This window comes from Serinus canaria, chromosome Z, assembly GCF_022539315.1.
Source record: "Serinus canaria isolate serCan28SL12 chromosome Z, serCan2020, whole genome shotgun sequence".
In the NCBI taxonomy this organism is placed as follows: Eukaryota; Metazoa; Chordata; class Aves; order Passeriformes; family Fringillidae; genus Serinus; species Serinus canaria.
In genome coordinates this window covers 64,496,946-64,508,262 of record NC_066343.1, presented here as the reverse complement: position 1 = coordinate 64,508,262, position 11,317 = coordinate 64,496,946, and the positions used below count along the sequence as shown (strand labels likewise).

General features: G+C 41.8%; 1 protein-coding gene across 1 annotated transcript; it reads right to left on the bottom strand.

Annotated features, from left to right (window-relative positions):
• Nucleotides 1-3,598: 3,598 nt before the first annotated feature.
• Nucleotides 3,599-8,853, bottom strand: CAPSL (calcyphosine like). The gene is given in 5 exon segments (XM_009095867.4): nt 3,599-4,219; nt 6,816-7,025; nt 7,671-7,848; nt 8,721-8,817; nt 8,820-8,853. Coding segments are annotated over 5 exon segments (621 nt in total). The 3' UTR covers nt 3,599-4,117.
• Between the last annotated feature and the right edge of the window lie 2,464 nt (nt 8,854-11,317).

The window sequence follows — 11,317 nt, the reverse complement described above, 5'->3', positions numbered from 1 at the left end:
TGGAGCTTCTCCAACACAGTCTGACAATTGTTTTTCCAGAAAATGTACATAAGCTGAAAAAAAAAAGCCATCTTTTGAAAGTAAAAAAACCTTGCAGCTTTTGGAAAAATACCGTGTTTTAAATGAAAAAAGGAACAGATTTATCTCAGGAAAATAAACACTTCTCACATTTTACCACAATCTCTGCTTTTCCACAGAAAACCAGACTTGGTTCAACTTCCACAAAACCTTTTGCTTCCTTTCTTTCCAAGATACTCAACAAAGGCTGGATCCTATCCCTGCAGCTCCTGTTGGGATCAGTAGCAGTGCTGTCAGCAGGGGAGAAGCCTGGGTCCATGATTTTGTGGAGGTGGGGCTGCTGTACTTGGGGTGGCTGCAAACCTCCAGGCATGAGCATGGAAGAGGTGCTAGAGCCAAAACCAAGCTCGCTTTAAAACCACAGGGGTTTCAGACTCTGCTGAGGCACATCAGTATGGCCAGGGGGCTGCTGCAAACAGAGAGGCAGCTTTCAACCACCTGAGGACTTGGTGTTAAGCACAGGCTACTGGGAATCCTGCTTTCTGCTCACCCTACAAGGGAGGAAAGCTAAAGAAACAGGGGAGCTATAATCAGTGACAATAGACAGTAGGCAGCTGCTGGCAGTGCCAGGTTGCTCTTGACATTACCTCTTTACTAGGAAACCTCAGTGTGCTGCTGCTGCTGCTGCTCCCAGTGTGGAGGATAGGAGCTGCAAGACAAAAATCAGCAAAATCACAGGTATTGCTCCTTCTGCCAGTGACAGCTCTGTGATGGCAAAACCATGCTCTGCCCACATGGCTGCAGAGGTTTGAGGTAGCACTGTGCACAAGGAATTACATAAAGGCAAGTTGGTTTCATACAGCAACGTGCACAGGTGATTTCATCTGGAGGACTTCTGCTGCTGCCATCTGCCTCTGCCAAGACAGCTTTGTATCACAAGAGCAGCAGAATGAATCAGATCACTGAAAATCTCCAAAAAAAAATTTCAGATCACTGAAAATCTAGGTTCAAGAATATATGGCAGAGAGTGGGGCTTGCATTGAACTCAAGTGCTTGAATCAGAATTTTGTTCTGTGAGAGACAGCATAAAACAAAAAACATTTCTGTATCACATCAAGCCAAAAATTTCCTCTCACAGAGAGAAACATGAAGCCACAAAGAGCACTGGGAGGCCAAAATGAAAATGTAGTGAAGGAAGCTGCTGAAATGCCATCTTTCCAAGAGAAGAAAAGGCTGTCCCCTTGTTTCCCATACCTTGTGCTCTTTTGGGGTAGTGGGGTGGTGTCACTGAGGTGCTCTGATGGCTCATGCAGAGGCAAGAAGTGAGGGCAGAGTTCTGGAAGTTACAGGGAACCTTTTCTTTGTTCCCGCAGGTCTCTACCATCATTTTTGGAGCAAACTTCAGTGCAGGCTGTTGAGGAGGGTAGACCTTATTCCTGACAAGACACTGTGCCAGGCAGCAGGCTGGAACTCAAGGTGCAGGCAAAACCTCCACCTCTGGGACTGCCCCCCTGCCCTGCAGAATCAGATGTTCCTGTGGTTTGTGCCATCCTGTTCAGCAGCTGTTGCACAATCAGAATGAAGAAATAGTGCTTCGAACATGAAGCACCGACCAAGATCTCCCATCTTGATTTTAGCACCAGATACAACGGTGTGCATTGCCACCTATCTCACAAAATCTGCTGCGTGTGCTGTGAAGCCACAGGCTGGCAGGACAGCATCACCACTTATCTCCTGCATCTGCTGGGTCTGTAACCAGCACACTGCAGCTGCAGCTGAACAGGGGCCTTTCAGCTTCATTTTTGGGTCTCCCAGATCACAGAGAGGGAGAGAGAAGTGCTGAAGGGAGGCTCAAGGCACCTGGTGTTAGTCTTGAGAATCCCTCTTGTCTGGGTCAAATCCCTTTAACTTTCCTTTAATCCCTGAAAAGTACTTCCTCTGAACATCGAGTTTGTGTGTCCAGTGTGCCATTATGGCTGCACGTTCCCCGGTAGGGATTTTACTATCTAGCAGCTAATGTCAGTGTTTGTTCCATTGATTTGCACACATATTAATCAAACTACATTTCGTACAGAACAGATTCCAATTTGAGTTCTACAGTGTCTGTTTACTAGTGAAAAATCATGAGGATTGTGTTCCCAGATATTTTTTCCTCTGAAGCACTAAACATTTTCTGAAGTTACTAGCTGTTATTCAGACTGCTCCAAGAGCAACTCTGTTCCCATAGAACTTTGCTCCTGACTTCCAAAGCATGTGAAACCAGGCCTTGCAAACATGGTTCTGTGCAAATGTTGAAATGACTCCACTTGGAACCATGCTCTCAGGAAACATATCCAGCGAGCAATGATGTCCATCACATGCAGGCAGACCTGAGCTGGGAACTATTCTGGAAGCATCAGGGATGTACCACCGAGATGAAGGGGTTTAAGTCTTTTTGGATCACATCCTTCAAGTCCCCCCACAAACCCCATCAGTCCAGCTCAGTGCAGAAATCTCGTCCTGAAGCACAGGCCCAGCTGCCACAGGCTCAGCTAAGGCTCCCAGAACCCAGTGACAAAACTTCCACTGGTTCCCAAAAAGTACAGTTGTTTTCAGTACCAATCCTCTCTTCTGAAAATGTATATTGGTTTGGGATTAAATAAAATTGGAAGGTATTAGTACCAAAGACAAACTGGCTGCAGTTACTCAAATTTAAACTGCTATTTCACTTGAACAAATATCAGTCTGTCAGATCAATGCAGTGTGTGAAGAGTGAGAGAGCAAGTCAAAAGGAAATGTTTCTTTCATTTTGTGATTCCTACAATCCATCCATATCATTTTCTTTCTGTTTTAAAGAGAAGACAGACAGCATGGCACCATATTGTGAAATCAATTAATAAAAGAGAAGTGAATGGATTGTATTCAAGCTGCCAGACCATATACGGCGCTTATTTGATAGTAAGTTCATTTTTCATATATATTGCCACTTCACTAGCTTTACAGTAAGTAAAGGCTCCTCTTACAATGGCTAGCAATCATAAAGAGAATCTCTCCACTAGTTTCCAGTGTCAGCCAGTATAAAAGTTTCCAGAGTCTTACTCGTCAAGAAACTAATAGAGCTTGCACAACCTTCACTAAAGAAATGCAAGCAGCTATTGCTTATACTGAGATCATTGCAGGACAAAAGAAAAATAGGGTTTGCAGAGGATCAGCGCAGCAAGCAATCAGGACTTCAGTGTTTGAACTGTTAGCAACCCAGGCTAAGAGCTGCAACTTCATGAGAAAGGCTGTTTTGAAGTCCATTCTATAACGCTGTACTGCTTTTAGGTGGCTGCCAGCCTGAAATTGAGCAAATGCTGCCATGCACAATGCATTTACTCTCTGCTACAGCAGCAGCTTCTCAGTCTGGGAGAGCAGCAAAATGATGAGAGAGGAGCAGAAGGTAGGAGAAAAAAAGAAAAAGGTATCAATGCAGGAAAAGTTAGACACCACACACTCACACACTAGGTTTTTCAGGATTTTTTTTTACAGTTTCCTTTGTATACCATTTCCACCCTGTCAGTAGGGACAAAGGACAAAAGATGAACTGAGACAGCCTCACTGATGTGACAAGAAGGGTAGGTTCCCAGTCTTTATTCAGCATCAGAAACAGAAGGCAACAAGATAAGAAAGTTATGAGTTCTCAATTTCTGGAAAAATCTCTGCAGTCATATCTTGGTTACACAACACTGCAAATACAAATAAGTAGTAAACACCTTTCAGTGCAGGTAACACTATGTATGGGCAACAGCCACCAGGTCAGCAAACATTCCAGGAACAGTGAGAAAAAAATACTGCAATACAACTATTCCCTTTGAAGAAAAATAGAAGTAAAATTATCTCATCCTCAAAATGATCCTGTGTCAGTAGAAAAAATAGGCCAAGTGCCAGATCTACTCTCTGCTCTGATCCCTGAGGCTGAGCCTAGTGAAACATCTGGGAATTAATTCTGCAGATTGAAAGTAATTGGCACAGTTACTGGAAACTGTTGCTATGGAACAGGAGGGTGGTTTTGTGCCTACACATTATTAGAGGAATCTATGGAAGCTGAAAGAAGAGGCTTGCTTCTTTAACTACATGATTACAGTTTCCAAACACTCTTCATCACGACGATAAAGTAGACGTCCGTGTCGATTGAAGCGCTGACTCCGGCATAGTAGTTCATGAATTCTTCTGTTGTCATCTGAGACAGAGAAATTAAGAATAGGAAAATGAACCTTGGCTTTTATTTAATGCTGTAAGTCAAAACAACTCATTGAAAAGAACTTTTAATGAAATTGAACATCTGCTATTTCATGTCGTGGCTAACAAAAAGGAATCCAACAGGAGGAATTAAGACACTTAAAATTTCCTTAATTTCACTTTGCTAGAAACAAGAGCTCTTGTACTCCACAACACTTTTATGGAGATGAAACGTGAAGTTTAACTAACCTTACAAGAAAGTTAAAATCACTGCTGCCTAAGAAAACAAATTTTTAATGTACTTTTTTCCATGGATGCTATAATCTGGTTCATTGCATAATTATTAATAAACTGGGTGAGGTTTCTGATGTAATTCAGAGACAGCTTGGAACTTTATAACCAGCCCTAGAGAGAAAATATCAATGCTTCAAACATGTTTCTCCTAAAGAAGCAAATATTCTTTCAAATACCTAAGAGTTTTGAATAGCTTTCATGGGTATTTTGAGGTTTTAAAATGACCATAAAAAAATAAATAATCAAATTAGCCAAGAGAAAAACTGTGCAGGTCTCTTGTGATGCCTTAACTCTTGAATTGTGTCAGTAATTCTTTGAATAAACAAAGAAAAATTTGAAAAATACAAAACAATATTAAAAAGACATTTAGCTATTAGAGAGTGACCAAAGGAGGTCCAGGAAGATGGTGGAGGAGAAGCTGTGTGAGTAATGGCTGAGGTCTCTTGGTCTGTTCAGCCTGGAGGTGACTGAGGGGAAACCTCATTGCAGCTACAACTCCCTCGTGAGGGAAAGAGGAGGGACAGACACTGATCCCTGCTCTGTGACAGTGACAGGATCCAAGGGAATGGCCTGAAGTTGCATCAGTTTTGGGCCGGATATTAGGAAAAGGTTCTTCCCCAGAGGGTGGTTGGGCACTAGAATGGGGTCCCCAGGGCAGTGGTCACAGCACCAGCCTTACAGAGGCCAAGAAATGTTTGGACAATGCTCTCAAGCACACGGGGTGATTTCTGGGTGTGCTGTGCAGGGCTGGGAGTTGGACCGATGATCCTGATGGGTTTCTTCTAACTCAGCATATTCTGTGGTCTGCTCTGATTGCATTGTGTGTTTGAGAACTTAGAAAAACATGACAGTAGGGAGAAGTTTCACTTCAGACTGTCCTACCATCACAAGATGATTACAAGCCTCACTAAAACTGCCTATTTCAGAGGCACCCAGCAAGACCACAGTGAAGAGGGCCTTTCTAGCAAATTCTCAACCTCAATATTTTTCTGCTAAAACATTTTAGGTATTCAGTATCATTAGTCTCTTCTGATTCAGGAAAGCCACAGTCTGTTCTCAGAAGAAACAGTAATCACATGAGCTAATATCAGGATTGCTGATCTAAAGGCAGATATACAGGTACTGAACTCATCAAGGATCAGTTTGGGAACTCATTTAATGTTTTCCTTCATGTATGACCTCAGCACAAAAAGCAGGAACATTTTGTTTGAAATTTGCTAGATGTCACCACTGGAAGTGGAAAGGGATAGGCAGCTCTGAACTGGTATCTCTGAGGATGACACTGCAGGAGAGGGGATGAAATTCAGCTCTACTAAGTGCAAAGTCATGCCTAAAGTAGGTAAAACCCATCACCTCTACAACAGAGAGCCTGAGTGGTGGGAATAAAGCAAGTGAAGGATTTGGGTGGAGGATTAGATAGGTAGGAGTTACCACTGCAATGCAGCCCCGGTGAGTGGGAAATGTTTAAGGCATTCCACAAAGCACTGATAAAAACTTACAGCCCAGTTTGTTATTATTAACTGCTCATATTGAGAATATCACCAAGTGAACCACAGAGATACAGGATTGCTCTGAGGTGGTCAGATGTGAGTTCAGACCAAACAAATCTGCAGACACATAACAAGGGGAAAGAGCATGCTTGGCTGAGAGACAGTTGTAGAGCAGATGCAGAAGTCCACCAAAAATGTGCCCAGTTTGCACCTGAACCAGAGAGTTTGGCCAGAGTGCAGGAAGGGCTCCCAGCTCTGTCCCAGCTCATGGCTCCTCAGGGTACAAGCCCGCGGCAGTAGCCCCAAACCCATTCTCCCTCCAACTCTCTGTAGATAAATCTGCCTCTATTATGGACTGATTTCCAAGTCAAGTGTCTCAGTAATTACACTGGAGAAGAACTAATTGTAAAGTATTTAACAAAGCAGGGAGTCTGCTTTTGAACTGGATCATAGTATTTATTCTCCTAAAAAGTGAAAAAATCCCCCATTTTATGTGGATCATGAAAGTCAGCAATTTTGTGGAGTAGTCTGAAGATGTACTTAGTGTAATCTATGAAATTCAGTTATTAAGACTACAAGCCTTAAGGCAATCTCACAACCACCCTTGTACCTCCTGCAGAGCCCCTTTGCTTCAGAGTGTGCAAACTAGCTATATCAGGAGTGCTGTGCACAGGTTATGCACTACTTTGATTTCCCATATAAATGTGATGCAAATGGATGTTTGGTACTGCAATTACTCCCCCTCTTAATAACCTAAATCAAATTCTGAGTCAGATGGTGATTTCATGGCTTGCAATCAGGTGCTTCATTTACCTTCCCATCTTTGTCATAGGATGAATCAAAATTATCCAGAAAGGCTCTAAAAACTTGATCTTCTGTCCAGTCTCCATTCTGATATTTGGAATGATATTTTGCATCATACATCCCACGTAAGTTCTCAATTGTTATAACACCATCTCCAGTCTTGTCTAACTTCTGAAATGCCTGCATGACAATCTCTTTTCTTGCATTGGACATGGGAGGCTGTAAAGAAACATTAACAGAATAATTTTATTTTTGCCAACTACTTGCCCAGCTGCAAATTCAAGTACTCGTTGTTGCTAGTAGTAAAACTTTCAAGGTAGATGGGACAATATACTGGTGAAAGTTTACACTGTCCAGGAGGTAGAAAGGGCAATATGTCCTCAAAAGAGCAATATGATTAAGACTCTTCAGTATCTACCCATACAGTAGCAAATGGACAGTAAGAGAGAAAATACTACCTAGAACACTTTTCTGATCTGCCCATTTTAAATATTTCCAAGAAGAAATTACTAATTACCCGAAGTACTAGTATTTTTTATCTTAATTGTTTAGGCTTCAGCAGAGCAAAGATACTTCAGACAAAATCAGTCACTGTGGTGGATTGGAGAAAGTATCCCTTGAATAAGTTCATGTTATAAAGAGATGCATCATAAAATGGCTGACAAAGAAGTAAGAGTGATGGGTTGAGCCACACAGGTACCCAGAAGGCAGCACAGAAATTTCAGTATCTAAATGAAGGCCACAATTAATTGGAAAAAAAATCACAACTGTTTATTTGCAAATATTCCACTCTGCTTTGTTCTGTTCTGTTGTGCTATATTTTAATCCATTTAATGCAATAACAACATAAATTCCCAGACTTACTCTCAGTGTGGCAAGAAATTCATCAAAATCAATTGTTCCACTGCCGTCTTTATCAAATATCTGGAAAAGCTCTTGTGCTTCTTCTATATTGATCACCACAGCATAATGATGTAGTCCTCTCAGAAACTTTTTGAAATCAAGGGTTCTGCTGTTGTTACTATCAAGAATCCTAAAAGCTCTGTGGAAAACATGAAATTTGAGGAAAATGCATAGGAAAACATAGAGAATGCTGCAGTGGTTTAGTACAGTACTGGAGTAGAGAGTCACCTTACTGAGATAACATTTCCTCCTTGTTCTGTATTCTGAGGGGGGGAAAAAAAAAAAAAAACGCCGACCAACAAACCCCCTACACTTATTGGCAGTAGAGATGACTTGTTTAGATAGGATGTATAAATATTACGCGTCTGAAGTTAAATGAAGGAAAGGCTGCCATAGTATTCCTGTTCATTATAGCCCTCTGCCCCTGCAAGTGACAGGTTTAGATGAAGTTCCAAATTTAGATGAAGTTCCAGTTGGTCACCATCTGGATCCATTTGTGGTGTATGGGGCCTGGGAGGCATCTCAGGGTATGATGCAACACCTGTTTCCTAAGGATGGGATGCTTGCAAAAAGGGTTTTAGGTGCTTCCCATAAACTAGAGAGCTAATAGACTATTATAACAAGGGCATCATACCCAAAAGGGAAATAAGCTTCCAGTGTAGCTGCTTCAGCTTAAAATCTCCAGTGCTGAAATATTTAAGATAATTTTAAAAAACACCAAGAAGAGATCTATGGTTAATGTTCCCTTCTTTTCTCTGGCAGGAGTTGTTCTGGAAGGGCTTTCTTATGAGGGATTCACAGTCTTCAATCCTTCAAAAGGTCATCAGGTCAGTCTTGTGTCCCAAAACACATAAGCCCCAGGGGCAGGCTCTGTGGGTTGTGGCATTTGCACTGAAATGAGAAAACTCAAGAAAACTTGAAAACTTAAGTTTTGGTCCCTATTTAGGGTGTGAGCCTCTTGCAGCGAAAACTATTAGGCTGAAAAATGGGTTTGATATCTTGCATACTCACCTGCCAAGTCCTTCGATGCCTGCAGATCCCTTTGCTAAACAGTGCAGGCGAAGTCTTTCTAAAGGGTTGGTGACTATGGGCAGGCTTCTTTTTGCATTATTGCCATCTCTTGGTCATGCCTTGCTGTGCTCATCTGGAAGACAAAACCAGTGATGTGGTGTGGATTCACATTTAGACACAGTGCTGAAATCTGCCTTAATATACAAAGCATCCCAAATTCCTAACTTGCAAACTGCTGGTAGCAACTCTTTCATGAGGACCGATTTTGACCCTCTATTTCTTTTTCCTTATATCCTTCTATCAGAAAGGGAAATTGCCAATATAGGTCACTGACCATGAAAGGAGGGCTCAGCCAACCACCCTGTGATTAATCCAGATGCAGACAGGAAACTGTGTGTAAGTAATTTCTGCTTACAGTGTGAGAACACTGTGACAACTAGCGAGTGCACTCAGGAGTGTGTGACTCTGTCCAGAGCATCCTTGCTAAGTCCCTTCCACCTGGCCAGATTTGCAGCTATTTTTTGACCACAGAAATACAAAAAAAAAATGGCTGGGGACCTTTGCCTTTGATTCACTTTTGTTCCACTGAGGTCCCAATTCTGCAGAGCAGAGATTTCTCCCGTTGCATGACTGAGCAGCAGCAGTCACCTACACATGACACCTCCTGCTTTTTAACACAACTGCAGAACAAATTAATACCTTACACTTTCATAGTATTTAGCACCCCTAAATCTGGCTAGGATTTCACATTCTGACCAGAAAGGCCTTCCAGCTTCCCTCAGAGGAAAACAGTGGAATAAAAATAGGGAAAACCAGCTCGTGACTCTGCAGTGCTGCAACAGCACCACCAAGAGAAGCATGCCCAGGCTGGCAGAGACCCACTGCTTCTCCCACAGGGATTATTTGTGCTTAGTGCTAAGAAAAGTGGGACTGCCCATGCCCATGCTGATATTTTAAGGCCACAATGAATTCAGGGCATATGCTCAGTGCCGAGACTGCTGTTCCATAGCCTGGCTGATGGGTCTGCAGCAGAGCATGAAGACTCCTAAAATATTTTCTGGCCTATCAAGCATCATAGGATAAGGGCACACAAGAGTCACAGAAGTTACAGCAGAGCTCTAGACTCAGAGGGTGACTGGTGCTCTGCTGAGGTTGTGCTGGGCTGAGGAGATGAAGCTGAGCAGACCTGTGAGATGCTGTCAGTGCACATGACACTTCCAATCCCATTGTCATTCCATGCTCAGAAGTGCGAATTGTAACAATCAGACAAAACTTCTAAGAAACATGGAATTAAACTATTTCATCTTAACTGTTCATCCACTCCTGTTTACAGAGCATTCGCTATGGCTACTGGTAATGCCAAATATGCTGAATTTTTTAAGCGCTTTAGATTATTCCAGCTGGGCTGGGAAAAATAGAAAAATAAAATGGTTTTGTACTCCCCAAATGGTTTCAGTACTAGCTTAATGTAGAAGTCTAGAGAAGTAAAATATAGAGCATTTTGGCCTTTGCTTCAGACAGAGCAAGCAAAATTCTTCTGGGAACTCATTAACCAGTGACCAGGAAGATCTCACAGCTGTGTGAGATCAGCTGCCAAAAATGTTTTTCACAAACAATGACCTGTCTTTAAAGGGGAAATGTTTAGCTGGAAAGACTTTAAAATACAATGAGGTTACAGAAATACAGTGCAAACTATATTTACATTATATAATAATGTACTAATGCTTACATAGAATATATAGCAACTATTCATCTACATACAGAGTACATGATCCAAGCATATCATGGTGCAGTGTGATTCTCTCTACACCATGTTATGTGGTTATGGAGTTCTATAAATACTGAGACCAATGAGACATAATTCATCTCTACTGCACACTACAAAAATCTACACAAACATACAGCATGAAGAGAGTGTGGCATCTCCTTGCCTTTCCATTTTATTTCTTTTAAAAATAATGCCTTTTCTTCTTATCTTTGCCCACATGGGCTGCAGAGCGGGGGAGAGTGGGAGACACCTTGTGATGTCCCTTGCTGAGGGATAAGACCGAGGGAAAGTGGCTGTGGAAGAAAGTGCTGCATTGCACAGTTGTGTTTCTAAAACATGTTTCCCTGCTTTCATAGTTGATAAGGTTGAAAAAACTCTCTGGTTCAATTGTTTACTGAAAACAGGACATGGCAGTAAGCATTTGAGAACCCTTTTTATACAGAAAATACAGAAAACCAGTTAAATATAAAACCTGCTACATGCAAGCTTGGTCCATAGTGACACTTATATCACTTTCCTATTTCTGTTGGCTGCAGGCTTAAGTTTGAGGTAAACACTTCTTAGGCTATATTGTAAGAAAAGAGATTCCAAATCAGTGTGAGGAGGGAGGAATCACAGTTATTCACGTGCTCCTTCCTCCCGTTTCATTTTTGTCTTACTCCTTTTTGGTTAACGTGAAATAACTAAAGATACAGTCAGGGTTTGTTCAATATAAACGTTCTCTGCATACTGTACAAATGTGTTACATCTTAATACCACTAATAAAACAAGAACAGGTCATAAAAGTAATTCCAAATGGTTTTAATTTGTGTATCTCATCCCAGACTAT